Raw genomic sequence first — 17,286 nt, 5'->3', positions numbered from 1 at the left:
ATGCAGATTCATTAAACAGCAACAAAATCACCAGCAAATAAATACAATGTTGGTGTTCCCTACCCCCTTTGGTGGATCTGCATGAAACTTGACATAGCATTAGAAAACAATACATACTAGGGGCTTTCCAAATCCCATGCAGGTTCATTGAATGGCGTCACAGTTATTACTAAATGAACACTAATTTGACCATCCCCACTTTTTATCTGTGGAACATGGATGCATTTGTACAAATTTAAAAATTCGAACAGTGAGCCAAATGTCTGCCAATTGTTTTGGAAATCCGTCAAATGGGGCTAACGAACAAATCAAAATGCATCTTTTTTACTGTCAAGATATCTAAAGCTTGCTTGACACTTGTTTGTAATGCTAATTTCTCAACAACTGCTTTTACATCAAATAAATTAGTCACTCCTGAGTATATTTTTGTGCTATGCTACATTTGGTGTCACTCAGTTCATTTTTTTTTCCTTGTGGTGAGCAAATTTTCTCCTGTCAGAAGCATTGATTTTTTTTTTACCTCATTCCCTTGTTTTCGTCCCTGAAAAGATCTATTCATAAATGTGGCACAATCTGACAAATATTAACAAAACCTTCTACTCAAATAACAAAATAGGCAAAAGTTTGCATTTCAAGTTCCATACAAATCCGTTAATATCGTTAACATAAAATGTTACGTCAAAAAATGAGTGCATGCTATAGGAAACCTTGTTCTCCACCCCAGTAAAAACCACCGAAAAGAATTACACTTGCCATAAAACTAAACTTTTAGTCAGGTGAGCGACATTTCTTGGTGTGGTGTGAAATCAAACAGTTTTCAATAAATTAACAGTACAGCAATGTGTCAGGAGAATTGAAATGGTTAAATATTAGAGGTATTTGGGCCATTAGACCACAGACAGTACTCAAACCTGGTTTGTGTGCTCTCTGCAGACCGAAATGTAATGAATAAAGGCCCCTTATTGTCTAATATACTTTGGGATTTCATCAGTGATGTAATTTGTGGGCTAATTGTCAGTGCACGTAAGGGAAGTAAGTTATGCTTTCTGTAGCTAACTCTAACTGGCCAGTTTCAGGTTTTTTTTTTTAGGTCTTACCCACAACTTCATTTTACCTGTGTTCTTGGGATTAACATATGATAATGTCTTATGCACAAAAGAAACCATAGCACACTTTTATCACTACTGAAATAAGTATATATAAACTGTCATTCTTAAAATCCAGCTTAAATAACACCTTGTCTTGTGAATTTCATGTTTTTTTTTTTAGTTTTTTATAAAGCCACTGTAAACATATGTGAGAAATTGCCCCATTTTTCTTGTGGCACCACAATTTTTTACTCTTTCGCCTATGTAACGTCACTCTAAGTCCATTGTAAGTTATGCCTAAATACACCTGTTGCATTGTAGATTAAATGTCATCTGTGGGATGCATTGTTTAGCTACACAACCCACATATGTGACAAAAATATGTTTATGTAAGATGCACCGCTGTATCAAGCGGTGCCCCCTTGGTGCAATTGGAGACATCGAAGTAGTGCACCAAGGCGACACCGCTTAATTCACAATAATCACATCATAAAGCTAGAGCTTTATGATTGATTCAAGCCCGGTGGGAGTTTACGTATTTATGATGAAATTACACCATCCTTTCTCTATACTGGAGTAACTGACTAGCATTGTATGTGCCGGACGAAAAGGATTAAGCAGTGATTTTCTAGGAAGTTGATGGTGAAAGCATCAATTATTGTGATTTAATCCACTTTGACACATTGCCCTAAGGATGTCTCATGGACGGTTTGAGCCTTGGGAGACCGAAACGCTGACCTTATACTCTCCATTACGCAATTCATCACATGAGCTGCTGGAGTCCATTAGGAATGATTTCCGATTGTTTGAAAGACTGCATATAGGACTCAAACCTTTTGTTGGAGAGTAAGGAGGATTGGTGCTCTTCTTCTGTCCCTTGGATGTAAAGGGATTGTGGACTAGAGGGTCACCAGTGTGTTTTTTTATAAAAACACTAAAAATTATCTTTGTTGCTTTGGTATATTGATAAATATATTATTAGTGAATATATAAAAATTATTCATTTTTCCAGAAACAAATTACATGCTGTTTGAAGATTTATTCATTTATGAAATTTGATTTATGGTTAATTACAACATTAATAGTATTTAATATAGCTGAAATATTTGTATGCAAACGATTCCTCCAGGAACAACGTGTGCTTTACTGTTTTAGATTATCCAGTGTGGTGGGGAATATTGGGTTACCCTGTTTATTAGTAACAATATATAAAACAGGGCACACTAAATATTGGGGTTAGTGAGTTTTCGCTGTGAAATAGAAGCTAAAAGCTATTTTGATTTGTAGGCCTGCTACACCTTTCCCTGAGCAGGTTTAGATGGAATTAAAACTTTTATTTCCAACCTCCTCTTCGGGAAATGTTAGAAAAATGTTTCCAAATTTCTTTATTCTTAATATTGAAACTTTGATGTAATGTTGAAATCGATTTATGATAATGTGCCTGTAAACCTTATCAAAATGATCTTTAAGCTGCCTGTCCTAGATCTGTCTTTATACCAGTTCTACCACTCCTCACACCTCCAAGACTGAAATACTCTTCCTTTCCAGAGAGATTTAACAACTCTGGCTCAAACGACAGTAGTCTCCCTCTGAGCAGTGAAGGAGAAAACGAGTGTTAATTACTGACAACTTAGCAGACCGAAGAAAGCTTTACCTTTAAATCTTCATAAATGAAGATACCAAAGAGGGCTTCATCTCAGACAGCCAGGCTTCGGACACAGAACATATCAGTGAACCGTAGCTACTCTTCCATTGTATATATATGTTTATTCAATGCCAGTGAATATAAATCTGACCTAATAATGCATGGTATTTGACGAAAGTGTAGTCATAAATGCAGAATCTGACATCTGTTATGTCAGTTCAGATATTAGAACCCATGTATTTTTTCATACTAGAGTTGCATCTTTGGGGTTTTCTGGACCTGGATCACATCAGTTCTTCACACTATGGGCTTGTACAATTGGATTAATGGGAGCTGGGATAACCAATGTACATGAACAACAATATGGCATAACCCATATATACAGATAAACAAAGCATAATGTTTTGTTTATTACTAGTGTTCCATTGATAAGGGAAGTTAAGAGCAGCATGACCCACTCAAGACTTCTCTTAATCTGAGTCATGTCTCCACCCCACATTTAACCTGTGAGGATAACTGTTATGGTTCCACCACTACAGCTCCCATGAAAACTTGACCTTCTCTCTCAGAACGAAACAGAATGTAAACTTTCTTGCTTTCTTGATGGGAGTTGGGGCATGAGCGTGACAAGAAGGCTTCCTTTAGCCTCTCAACACAATTTACCTGTAATGCTTGCATTTGGCAGGGCAAGGCGCTGGGATAGAGGCATTCTGGCCCACCAGCTGGAGGGGTTCCCAATTGTAGGACTGATCAGTCCCCTTGTTTGCATAGGCTAGATGCATGAGGCACCACTCCAGAGGTTCGAAGGCCGAGGCCACAGCCTGGTGTGTGGAGGAATCCACACCCTCGAGGAACTCATCTAAGAGGAGGATCGAAACTGACTTTTCTTCCATATAATCCCCTTCATGCATACTGGGGTATACGGGTTGTATAATAGATTGTTGTGCAGAAAGGCAGGCTTCTTGGTGGCGCTGGAGCAAAACCAGCTGAAATTTGCCTTGAAGACACTAGAAGGTTCAAGCCAAGGTCACTGCACACTATAATAATGAGGAGGGTAATTGGCCCGGTCTTGCCCCTGCAGCACCCAATAGCTCTATTTATAGCTCAGTGCAGAAATTATTTTCCTGAGTGAAAACTGAGGACTTACGGACCCGATCCCGTCGGCACCACTTTGAAATAGAATACAGACCCCAGCAGGGCATTAAGGCTTCCAGGACAGACGGGGTGAGGGCAGAGGGTCAGCGATGGGAACTCAGTAACTCCCCCCCTGCCAGTACGCTGCCGACAGAGCAGCAAGAGACGCGTCGTTGGTGATTTTTTTTTCCAAGAGCGCTCCTTAGCAGGCGGTTAGCGATTCCACACTCTCTCGCTTCTGTCAAAACAGGACACAGCGAAAGGAGCATTGAAAAGCGCTTCTAGGGTTATACCTGTGGGGAAAAAACAAGTTATTTAAACAATCCCCTTTAGAGTCCTGAAAGGCACATTAAAACTGTGTGAAATAGAAAAAGAGAGGAACTCATCTGTGGGTTGCCAGAGCTGGAAAGCAAGAGGGAGCATAGAGGAGAGACGAGAACTGTTATGGGACATTTGCTGTACTTTGGTTGAAACTGTTTCTATTTCTTTTGTTGGTGGTTTGTCGGAAAGATAGCTTTTTAATATTAAATCTGCTTCAGTTAAAATAAAGGAAAAAAGTAAAGTATAATCCTCGCCTCCGATCCAGACAGAATTATAATACCCCAGTCTTGCCAGTTTATATGTAACAGCTGACTACCTCTTTATAGAATACTTTCTCAGAACAAGGTGTCTCGGAAGTAAACATTCTTTTTCACTTGAAACATTTACAGAGTCATATGTGGTGCAGAACGTTCTTCAACCTCCTTTCCCCCCCTCAACACGCTTCTAAGATGGGGGAACATGTCATTGCTTGGGCTATAAGAATGCTGTCACATGATCAGATGTATGTAGTGATGCTGCACTAAACTGTGCAATGAGCTCGCTGAAGTTCTCTCTCTGCTCTGATCTGCTTTAAATAATGTTTAAAATAAATCTCAGTGTAATGAATGTGATACCATCCCTCTCGTATGCTGTTTAACACCATCCTCTTTAATTATTGTGGTTAATTGAGCATATTTTTTCAATAGGCCGAGTCCATTTTCCATCAGATGTATCCAACTGAAGAGTTCTGCCCTCAGGCTCCAAACCCAGAAGATATTGTGTATGATGCAGATGCTGCAGAGTCGGGAGATGCTAGTTCCGCTGCACCTATGGAAAGCAAGTCTGAACCTGTTACCCAAGAAACTATTACCGGAGAATCTGGTGATGTCACCGAGGAGCATCAGGGAGAATGAAGAAAGAAATAAAACTAAAGAAGCTGCATTTGCTTAAACTATGACTTTTGAAAAATCATTTTCCTGTCATTGTCTAATTTCCTGGTCTCTGTATTGTCTCACATATTTCACTCCATAATGATCTGTATGTATTTTAGCTTCCCAAACGCTCTTCTTTTAAAGATCCAAATGTGTCCCCAATCCAGGCCTACAGATGACCTCTTCATTGCAGTGATTTTCATCATCTTTTTGTCTCCTGCCATTCCCACTCTGCCTTCCATTAGCCCTTTGCCATTGCATTCCCTGACTGTAGCTAGCCAAGATCCCATGGACATGCAGCTGTTCATCCTATTGCTCTTAACCTTTAAAATCTACAGCATTACCAAGTTTTCTAAGTGAAACACTGATAAAGGAATATCAATATAAAATTCTGGATGGAATACTGTCAGTCGTAGTCACTCCTTGGCCTTCCCTACTACTAGTAGCTCAACAGGTGACCAATTAACTGTAATGTTATAATAGTGGAAATGAGAGCATTGTTAATCATAATTGTATTTATGTTTTACGACCTTACATATCGAATTCACTGCTTCACTGCCTTTCTTTAACGAATGTCTTGAAGGCCTTACTGGTTGGTGGCTATGAATGGTACTTTGTCTGCAAGAATAATGAAAAATTCTCACTGAAATGGGATGTCATTTGCCTAGTAGTGTTGTCTAGAGGTAGTTTTCGTGGTTTCTTTTGTTTTCAGCTGCCTGGAATTCAGGCAACGTCTCATATTGCTTGAAAGTAAACATACGTTGTACTTTGTATTGAAAAGAACACATAGAATGAATTGGAATTTTCTTTTAAGTGACATGCTGGACCAGATATAGACAATCGGCTAAATAGGCTCCATTGACAGTTGAGGTTTGTATGGCACCTAAACTGGAATTGCACGAGGATAATCGTCTGTAATGAAATTATAGCACTCTTTGATGTAATGTCCCTCAAGTACTGTTCTGACATCGCAGCGAAACAGTCTTTATACAGCATATGTTACTTCAGTTGCTCAGAATGTTCAGAGAAAAGCAAGGGCGCGTTCTTCATTTCGGTTTTATTCCATAAGATATTTGTACTGTGCTTGTTCATTCACTAAATAGTAATACCTTGTGTTTTTTTAGTGTGGCCAAAACTCTTTACTGAAGTATATTATATATACACATTATTTTATACATATTTATTATGGGCTGTCCTAAACATCTAGTTGAATATTTAGGTAGGGCCAGGAGCCCAGCAAATGAAGAATATTCATTGTCTTTTGCTAATTTTAGAATGCCTTTATTTGGTAGTGTCAGAATCCTTGCCTATTGTTGTTGTCGAGGTTTGTACCACACTACTGATAGATGGACTGAAAGGCGTTTCCTTTCATTACCATAAGAAGCACGTTAACCACATATAATTATAAATAAAAGTCTGGATTCTGAGAAAGTAGCGTGTTTGCTATGTAAGCTTCTGCAAGTAATTCTCGTAGGTTTTATTTTCAAAGTTTGCCCCCCATAAACATTGGTTTCGGTGCCTTATGTTTTTTCTTTCTTTCGTACATCACTGTTCATCTCATTCACATATGTGCGTCTACGTTTTGTGATAGGATTCTTCCCTGTTTCTTTTACCCAGTCTACTTTCCTCGTATGGGGGACCTTCCCTGAGGCATCCCCTGCCCGCTGAATATAATCAACCTCATTTGCAGCTGTGGCTCACTTAGGATAGAGAACTCCCACAGGCAGCACCAGTGCTAGAGTAATGCCAGCAGGTTACGTATTGCGCCGTCACCATATTCCTCGTAGAAGCAGTACATGTGGCAAAATGTCACTGCACCTAGGGCCAAGATACTTTTAATTGGCCATGCATTCAAGTTAGACTTTCACCTGTCAGGCATGGGAGCTCCCGCTGTCTCCTTTTGTCCGTCAAACACTGGTCACTGCCAAACGAAGGTTATATCAAGAGCAATGTGTAGGTACAAGTTGCTTCAGTAACTCAGGTCACAAAAATGTTGGGATTTCTGTTATGTGGTGTATAGAAATGTTAATTATTAAATAGTTTGCCACAACCAAGCCGGGTTATCTCTTGATTCTAAAGAGTATGGTTTAAGTTGTAAGTTTTTAAGTTGTTATTTTCAGTATCCTCTGGAACAATTTATTTTAGTTGATTTTTCTGAAATTAAATTATCTTTTAAAACTTAAATGTGTTTTTATTAAGCTACTTTCCATATTTAGTTAGCAGTGTCCTTATATCATAGCCTGACGTTCACATGGCTGGGCCACGTCGAGGTCTTCCCTTAAACCCCATTTCTCGTAAATGCTTTGGAGATGTTTATTTTTTTCTACATTAATAAATAAATGTAGGCAGTATTGTGAAATATGTTTTAACAAGTTAGTATGATTTGAGAAAGCAATACTAGAAAGAACGATGACTGTAATTCTGGCATGATTGCAAATTAATGTTTTTCAGAATCAGTCCCAATAAGTTTGAATTTATTTTCTATGTAGACATCTTTCAGTTAACACTGCTAGTGTCCAAAAAGGCAAAATATTACATTGTTTTTGCTGGTTAGATGTGGATCTAATGTAAAGAAAACTGTACGTCTTGAACATTGATGATATCAGGAGGGTATGTTTTTTCTTCTCATTTCTATCCAATATGCTTACTTTGCGCTACATGAGTGGAATGCAAGGTTTTCTTTTTTTTACTCGCGTAGTCACACTGCAGAATGATAACTCCGTGTCATTCAGTAAAGATCAGCTCACCAATCAGTTGCTGTGCTTGGTGGACAATAGTATTTACTTCTAAAATCAATGCAGTATTATAGAAAGTGCATATTTTCCCATCCTAACAAAAGGAAATTGCAGTTCAAAAAGTGTGCTTCTTTAAAGAAGCTCTGGAACGTTAAATTTAAATGGATTGCTTTGCTGAAGAGAAGGACTAGTAGGAGATAAGCTTTTTTTTAAAAAAAATGCGGGGGCGTAGATTTTCACAGTGATCCTTTTGCAATTAATTTTTGAGTTAGGTAATATATATAACACTTAATTTGAAGATGCGTCTTAAAACTAAAGTGTTTAATCAGACGATGTCAACTTCAAACCATTACATAAGATACATTTTTTAAGTAATTTAAAGTAATCCAATAAGAGAAAATTGTTATACTTATGCTTTGCTCTCTCTTTAACATTGGAGCAGTTATGTTGTAAGCTTTGTATGCTGATTTCAATAAAATTAACTTTGCTGAATGTGTTTTTGATTGTTTTTGTTGTTTGCAAGCATTAGAGATGAGATCAGGTGTATTTGTGATGTATCTTATTTCTGACATAGACTACTACTTGCAGATTCCTTAGCTTAGAATTTCCCCCAGGCATCAGATTGGATCTGGAGATTTTTCTTTGAGCAGTACCCATGCCCGCCGTAAGGGAGCATCGGTCAACTCCACGTGCGTCGTTGGCATCATGGCCAGAGGCATGCCTCCATCCTACGGCTGCTTACTGTAAGATCATCTAGCACTTCTCTGCAAGGAAGTCACAGCTCTCTTGGCCCAGGGAGCCATAGAGAGGGTCCCTGCGCCAGAAGTAGGTTGTGGTTGTTGTAGGAAGTTGGCTCTGTATATACTATCTTAAAGTGAGAGATACTGTGTACAGAGTACAAGGTTTCCCTTAGAGGTTGATAGTGGCACAATTTGATAATACTAATGCTCTATTTTGTGTTAGTGTGGTCGAGCAGTTGGCTTATCAGAGGGTAGTGTTAAGCATTTGTTGTACACACACAGGCAATAAATGAGGAACACACACTCAAATACTTAACTCCAGGCCAATAGTTTTTATAAAGAAAAATATATTTTCTTAATTTATTTTAGAACCACAAGATTCAGGATTTGAGGTAAGTACATAAAATGCACGGTACTTCACACAGGTAAGTAGGGAACTTTGATTTAAAACAGTAGTACACACAGTTTAGGTTAAATTGGCAATAGGCTATTTTAAAAGTGGACACTGTGCAAAAATCAACAGTTCCTGGGGGTGATAAGTTTAGTTAGTTTCCTCTGGTAAGTAAAGCACTTACACAGTCATTCTCCTGGGCACAGGCAGCCCACCATTGGGGGTCCAAGACAACCCCAAAGTCACTGCACCAGCAACACAGGGCCAGTCAGGTGCAGGGGTCAAAGGAGGGCCCAAAACACATAGGTGCCTATGGAGAACAGGGGTGCTCCAGTTCCGGTCTGCTGGCAGGTAAGTACCTGCGTCCTCGGGAAGCAGACCAGGGGTTTTTGTAGAGCACTGGGGGGGACACCAATAGGCACACAAAACACACCCTCAGCGGCACAGGGGTGGCTGGGTGCAGTGTGCAAAGTAGGCGTCTGGTTTGCTATAGGAAGCAATGGAGGGACCCGGGGGTCATTTAGGCGATGTAGGCAGGGCACAGGGGGGCTTCTCGGGCCAGCCACCAACTGAGCTAGGAAGAGGGCCGCCTGCTGGTCACTCCTGCCCTGGAAGGTGGTTCCTCTCGGTCTTGGGGGCTGCGGGTGCAGTGCTTGTCCAGGCTTTGGGTCCCTTGTTACAGGCAGTCACGGTCAGGGGGAGCCTCTGGATCCTCTCTGCAGGCGTCACTGTGGGGCTGCAGGGGGGTCGACTCAGGTTACTGATGTCGTTGCAGTCGCCTGGGAGTCCTCTGCGGTGTTTGTTCTCGAGGGCGTCGGGTGCAGAGTGAGAAGTCTCACGCTTCCGGCGGGAAGGGAGAGTTCTTTCAAAGTTGCTAAAAAGTTGTAAAGTTGTTGCTGTTTTTGAACAGTGCCGTTGTTCTCCAGAGTTTCATGGTCCTTCAGGTTCAGGGCAGTCCTCTGACTCCTCCGAGGTCGCTGGTCCCTGCAGGATGCGTTGCTGTGCAGGTTCTTTGAGTCTGGAGACAGGCCGGTAGGGCTGGGGCCAAGTCAGTTGGTGTCTCCATCGTCTCTGCGGGGCTTTAAGGTCAGCAGTCCTCCTTCTTTGTGTAGGTTGCAGGAATCTGAGTTCCTGGGTTCAGGGTCGCCCCTAAATACTAAATTTAGGGGGGTGTTTAGGTCTGGGGGGGCAGTAGCCAATGGCTACTGTCCTGGAGGGTGGCTACACCCTCTCTGTGCCTCCTCCCTGAGAGGAGGGGGGCACATCCCTAATCCTATTGGGGGAATCCTCCAATCTCAAGATGGAGGATTTCTAAAGGCAGGAGTCACCTCAGCTCAGGGCACCTTAGGGGCTGTCCTGACTGGTGGGTGGCTCCTCCTTGTTGTCCTTATTATCACCTCCAGCCTTGCCGCCAAAAGTGGGGGCAGTGGCCGGAGGGGCAGGTATTTCCACTAGCTGGGATGCCCTGGGGTGCTGTAATAAAATGCATGAGCCTTTGAGGCTCACCGCCAGGTGTTACAGAGAAGCACCTCCACCCAGTACAGGCTTTGTTCCTGGCCACAGAGTGACAAAGGCACTCACCCCATGTGGCCAGAAACTCGTCTGGTTGTGGCAGGCTGGCAGAACTGGTATTCAGGGGGCATCTCTAAGATGCCCTCTGGGTGTGTTTTACTATAAATACCACATTGGCATCAGTGTGCATTTATTGTGCTGAGAAGTTTGATAGCAAACTTCCCAGATTTCAGTGTAGCCATTATGGAACTGTGGAGTTCGTGTTTGACAAACTCCCAGACCATATACTCTTTATGGCTACCCTGCACGTACAGTGTCTAAGGTTTTGCTTAGACACTGTAGGGGCATAGTGCTCATGCACATATGCCCTCACCTGTGGTATAGTGCACCCTGCCTTAGGGCTTTAAGGCCTGCTAGAGGGGTGACTTACCTATGCCACAGGCAGTGAGAGGGGGGCATGGCACTCTGAGGGGAGTGCCATGTCGACTTAGTCATTTTCTCCCCACCAGCACACACAACCTGTGAGGTAGTGTGTATGTGCTGAGTGAGGGGTCCCCAGGGCAGCATAAGACATGCTGCAGCCCTTAGAGACCGTCCCTGGCAACAGGGCCCTTGGTACCAGGGGTACCATTTACAAGGGATTTATCTGTGTGCCAAGGCTATGCCAATTGTGGGAACAAAGGTACAGTTTAGGGAAAGAACACTGGTGCTGGGGCCTGGTTAGCAGGGTCCCAGCACACTTTCAGTCATAACTGGCATCAACAAAAGGCAAAAAGTCAGGGGTTAACCTTGCCAAGGAAGGCATTTCCTTACAGTTGTTTTTCCTCCTACTTTCTGGTCCCCAAAAAGGACAAGGGCCTATGTCCTGTCCTAGACCTTTGGGCCCTCAATCTCTTCCTCAAGAAGGAAAAGTTCAAAATGCTCACTCTGGCTCAGGTCCTGTCTGCCCCGGACCCAGGAGACTGGATGGTAGCATTGGACTTGCAGGATGCTTACTTCCATATACCTGTCTCGCCTGCACACAGGCGCTACTTGAGATTTGTGGTAGTTCACAAGCACTTTCAATTTACAGGACTCCACTTCGGCCTTACCAGCGCCCCTCGGTTCTTCACAAAAGTGATGGCGATGGTTGCAGCTCATCTGTGCAGGTTAGGGGTTTCAGTCTTCCCCTACCTTGATAACTGGCTGTTGAAGGTGAACACGCCCCAGAAAGTCATCTCCCACCTTCAGACTACGGGAAACCTTCTGCACTAGTTGGGGTTCACTATAAACATGTCAAAGTAACACCTGACTCCTTCTCAGACATTCCCTTTTATCTGAGCTATTCTGGACACAGTGCAGTTTCGGGCCTATCCTCCCAAAAAGCGAGTCCAGGATATTCAGACTACGATTCAGATGTTTCAGCCTCAATCCTGTATTTCGGTTAGAATGACTCTGAGGCTGATGGGCCTCATGGCCTCCTGTATCCTGCTGGTGCCCCATGGCAGATGGCATATGAAGGCTCTGCAGTGGGACCTGAAGTTCCAGTGGGCGCAGCATCAGAGAAATCTCTCCGACATGGTCCAGATCTCAGAGGGAACTGCGAAAAGACCTGCTGTGGTGGCTTTTGAAGGACAAATGAGTCAATGGCAGATCTCTCTCCCTCCCCCAACCACACCTTACAGTAGTGACAGATGCATCACTCCTTGGATGGGGTGGCCACATGGGAGAGGCGGACATCAGAGGCCTCTGGTCTCCTGGGGAGTCCGGACTCAACATCAGTCTGTTTGAGCTCTGGACAATCAGGCTTGCATTGAAAGCATTCCTTCCCTCTCAAAGAGTGTTCACGGATAACACTACTGCCATGTGCTACTGCAACAAGCAGGGTGGCGTGGGGTTGTGGACTCCTTGTCAAGAGGCTCTGTGCCTCTGAACATGGCTGGAATATCAAGGCATAATCCTGGTTGTTCAACATCTGGCGGGCTCTTTGAACACCAGAGCAGATAAACTCAGCCGTCAATGCATAGTCGATCACGAATGGCATCTCCATCCGAAGTTTGCGAAAAGCCTCTTTGAATAGTGGGGAGAGCCTTGGTTAGATCTTCTCGCCTCTGCAGAGAACACACAATGTCAACTGTTTTGTGCATTGGAGTTGCTGAGGCAGCACTCACTCAGTGACACTTTTTGTCTCGAGTGGAACTCAGGCTTCCTTTACGCCTTCCTGCCTATACCACTTCTGTCCAGAGTTCTGAAGAACACCAAGAGCGACCGGTTCCAAGTAATCCTTGTGGCTCCAGACTCGGCCCGAACAGAATGGTATCTAGAGCTACTGAGCATGGCTACGCATCCTCCTATCAGACGGCCCTTTCAGAAGGATATTCTGTCGCAGCTGCAGGGGACGGTTCTCCACCCGAACCTGTCCAGTCGCCTCCTCTTTGCATGGATATTGAGAGGTGGCAGTTGACAGCTTTCAACCTTCTGTCCTCCACCAAAATTGTATATGCCTGTTGTTGGCATTAATTTGTGGCATGGTGTACCAAGTCTGTTGATCCCCTTTCTGCCCCTCTCTCTTGAGGTTCTCCTGTTCATTCTTTCTTTGGCCAGCAGGGCTCTGCTTTAGGCACCCTTAAAGGTTACTTATCGGCTGTTTCAGCCTTTCTTAGATTGCCAGATCAACCTTCCTTATTCAAGTCTCCCGTTGTTGGAAGGTTCCTTAAGGGGCTCACCCATTTGTTTCCTATGACCCCATTCATTTTGTCCCAGTGGGAGTTGAACCTGGTTCTTACTTACCTTGTGTGTGCCCCTTTTGAGCTGCTGCACAATTGTCCCCTGCGGCTACTTACAATCAAGACTCCTTTTCTTGTTTCCATCACCTCTGCTTGCAGAGTAAGTGAGCTTTAAGCTCTTTCTTCCAAGCCACCATTTTTGTCGGTTCTCCCTGACAAAGTGGTGCTCCATACAAGGGCCTCCTTCCTTCCTAAGGTTGTAAAGCCTTTTCATGAAGGCCATTCCATCACTTTGCCTACTTTTTACGTATCTCCACACCCCTCTCATGAAGAGAAGACTGCCCGTTTGGATCCAAAAAGAGCATTGACGTTCTACCTCAATCGTACTAGTGATATCCGGTTGGACAATCAACTCTTTGTTGGATATTTGGGTGTGAAAAAAGGGAAGGCAGTGCAGAAGCGTAGCTGAAGCGTACCATCTCCCCATGGGTACTGCTCTGCATCAAAATGTGCTATGCTGTGGCAAAGAGGCAGACCCTTGAGGGATTGCGTGTTCACTCCACCAGAGCAACTGCTGTCACCACAGCATTGGCACTCTGAGTTCCTTTCCTGGATATCTGTCAGGCAGCAATGTGGGCATCCCTGCACACATTCACTAAACATTACTGCCTGGACAGTCAGGTCAGCGGAGACTGCTACTTTAGCCATTCGGTTCTGCAGAACTTTGTAGTATGATCTTGGTACGCAGCCCACCTCCGAAGATGGTCTTGCTTGGGTATCTATTCTAAAGTAAGAAATCTGGAACTCGAAGTCTCTAGCAGATGAACAAGTTACTTACGTTCGGTAACGATTTATCTGGTAGAGACATATTCTAGTTAAAGATTCCTTAATGATTTCTAGGAAAAGGGATTCCCTTTTAAGGGTCCTAGTTCTGGCACACCATTATCAGTGTTCTGCATTGCTCCGCGCTACTGGTGTGGAACATTGTGAAAAGAAAGTGATGTCAGAGCTCTGGGGTGGCACCTATATACGACCTTGACGTCATCACAGCGACCACGATGCCAATGATGGCAGTGGAGTCAACCGATGCCACCTGACGGCGCGCAAGGGTACTGCTTGTAGAAAAATCCCCAGATTCAGTCTGACGCCTGTGGGAAAGGTAAGAAATCTGCAACTAGAATATGTCTCTACCAGATAACTTGTTACCAAAGGTAAGTACCTTGTTCAATAATGCCTAAAGAATGAATAATGTGTGTTTTCAGTTGTCACGAACTGTGCTGTTTTTAAACCGTTATTAAAAAAAAATTGCAACAGCACACTGGGGTTAATAGCGTTCACGTTCTCATAAATCCTGGCTCTCTATTTTCATGTCCCTAATTTTGGGGAAAAATCTCAGTATTCTGTGAGGCAACAAAGTATAATGCTGCTTGGTTAATCTTATCAACCAAATTTTTCCGATGGGTACTTGCAACCGCATATTCCTCACCGTAGAATATTCCCCAGGTCCCAGACTGGATCTGGACGTTTTTCATAATAGTGCTGTCTTTTGCTGCTAGGTGGCTTCATTTGGCTATCCGTTGGCTTTATTTCACTCCACAAATTAAGGGGTATGTAAGTGGCACCCCAGCATGCTGATGTCAGTTCCTTTCTTTCCACACCTTCAAATGCAGATCTGGAGGTATGATACCTTTTTCGTCTGTTAATGATCCAAATTCAAATCCAAAATGCAAGAAAAGATATCCTTACCTAAACCTGTATGGTTCAGACCATTTGGTGACTGTCGAAAACAGATGTCAGTAATAGACCCATATAAGCTCTGCCTTTTGCATTTAGGGTTTGGGGCAGAAATCCCAGTCATAAGATTAGTGTGCCCTCATACACCCGAAGGCAGTCTGGGACTATGAAGTAAAGCTATACATCACTGAACATCATCAGAAATTATGAACCTCTTGTATGTCCTGCTGCCCCTCCTAATTGAGGGCACAAACCCGTTCTTGAGGTTGATTGCGCAACAAATTTTCTTTGCATTCGAAGTCATCAGCTAAGTCAAAGCCAAAGAAGAAACCATTAAGGAAAACTTGACTCCATCCTGCCACTCACCATCTACAGAGAAGTCTCAAGGGTATCAAGGTGCCACTTGGTCTTGCTCCTCATTGTTGATTGAGGAAGCAGTTATGCAATTTATACAGAGGCACCCGAGATCCTCGAGCGACACTGCAGCAAGTCAAGGGCTTTAAGGAGGCCATGCTGCAGATTTGTGGCACTCTTCTTACTCCCTCTGGCATGCTTTCCGGCCCCAAGTATCCGCAGAGCCCTACAGTCTGGTTTTCACCAGAGAATCTGTCCTTTGTGCTGTCTGTACCTATGAAGTGGCTTCGGGGTCTGCACCAACTTCATTGACAATTTCTGTTCTGGCTCAATATACCCTCTTTCTTTGACGCCAGTCCTCATATCACCAGTACCAAAGGGGAAGCAGGTGCTGACTCCAGTGTCTGACCCGGAGCTGCATGAAGTCTCACTCCGACTTCACTAACTACACCCAGTTGTTGCTTAAACTGAGACTCTGGCTTATCTTCCGCAAAGTTCTTCACACCCACGGTTGGCTGAACTTAGTTCAGAGCATCAACGTTCAAATGTGAAAGAACAGGTTATTGTAGTCCGACATAACCCTTTTCATTGCACCCTTGATGTGGTGTCCATGCTTACTAACAGACCCTTACAAAGGGATGATGGACTCAGTGATAATTCAAACCCAACTTTATTCAATATATTATCACACACAAGCACTTCACTAAGAAAAAGACAATTTATGTTCAGAAGTGTTTTATGTTAACATTCTTATCCTGTTTCTTAGCACATGTGAAATAACCACACAGAATATTATTAAAACAGCACTAACACATGTTGACAATAATGATAATAAAATGAACAGTTTTTACCATAGTGGAAATATCATATGGCAACTTCACACCCAATGGCCTACTTCTGTGCGCTAAACAATGATGACATAAAATAGCTTAGCTTGCATCTAAAGTATCTAAGGAGGGATCTGTCCACTGCATACCTATGTTGAGCAAGCTGCTGTTGTTATCCGTAGCCGAGAGAATGTATTCCTCAAAGGTAATACAAACATCAGCAGTGCACCACTCTTCTCTTGGACATGGCTCAGTAAGAGATCTCTGGGTCAGACGGGATGATGTGGCAGTATGGTAGTCTGGCAGTCTTTGTGAGGATCCTCTGGCAGCACTTGTGCAAATATTTGGGGAGAAGCACCTCCAATCTAATGGCCACTTGATGAGCCATTTATAACGTTAATCATCTATCTTGTCTTAGATGAGGAATTTCTGATTAATTTCTGACAAACTATGTGCTACAATATGCTAATCTTGGGTGCATTAGTTTAATCAAGTATGGTAAACAGCCATCAATTCAGACTACATTGTTCATGTTCTTTTGTCAGCTGTCCTTGAAATATTGTAGGACGCTTGTCTCATTACTGATGTCACACCAGGTTTTCTTATCTAGGTCATTGTCTGGATGATTTGACATCCTTGCAGGTTCTTAGAAAGATCAAGACAGACGGCATCTAAGTCAAAGGCAGATCAGCCTCGACCTGCTCAAAATGTGGAATGGCCTTATTGGCTTTACATCAAAGCTTCCACACAGCTTGATGCAGATAATAAGCTCCCTCTAGCACTGAGCCGTCCCCAGAAGCTCCATCTTCTTTTTGGATCTAATTCTGACCAGAGTTTATCACCCTATACGATAACAGTGGTGATGATGGGGATGATTTACCCCATATTATGATAGTGACATTTAAAACATGGATTTACAGGAGGCCAGTGGGTGTGATACATTCCCTGCCACTGGGTTGATCCCCTCCCCACCCTCTTGCAGCCAATGTAGGCAAGTACTTCCTTTGTGGTGGTGATTACACTTGCTGCTGAGGACGTGGACCTTCAAATTCTTTCAGCTGAAGTTAAAACATATATCCTTTCTTAGGTCCTAAAACTTGGGCTCCCTTTCTCTGAGCCCTTGCTTCCATTTAACAAAGCCCTTACTGACATTCTAGCACTTAGCTTTGTTCTTGCCAGCTGGTGAACA

At 43.1% G+C, this 17,286-nt stretch overlaps 1 protein-coding gene across 2 annotated transcripts in view; it reads left to right on the top strand.

Moving 5' to 3' along the window:
* CHM (CHM Rab escort protein) overlaps nt 1-8,326 on the top strand; it is an 810,608-nt gene extending 802,282 nt beyond the window's left edge. For both annotated transcript variants that reach the window (XM_069212659.1, XM_069212657.1), the window contains exon 15: nt 4,875-8,326. In XM_069212659.1, coding sequence (XP_069068760.1) covers nt 4,875-5,081 — 207 coding nt within the window. In that variant the 3' untranslated portion in view covers nt 5,082-8,326. The remainder of the gene's footprint in view (nt 1-4,874) is intronic.
* Nucleotides 8,327-17,286: the final 8,960 nt, after the last annotated feature.

Source organism: Pleurodeles waltl, chromosome 2_1 (assembly GCF_031143425.1).
Source record: "Pleurodeles waltl isolate 20211129_DDA chromosome 2_1, aPleWal1.hap1.20221129, whole genome shotgun sequence".
NCBI classification, from domain to species: domain Eukaryota; kingdom Metazoa; phylum Chordata; class Amphibia; order Caudata; family Salamandridae; genus Pleurodeles; species Pleurodeles waltl.
This window is presented reverse-complemented; position numbering and strand designations above follow the sequence as displayed.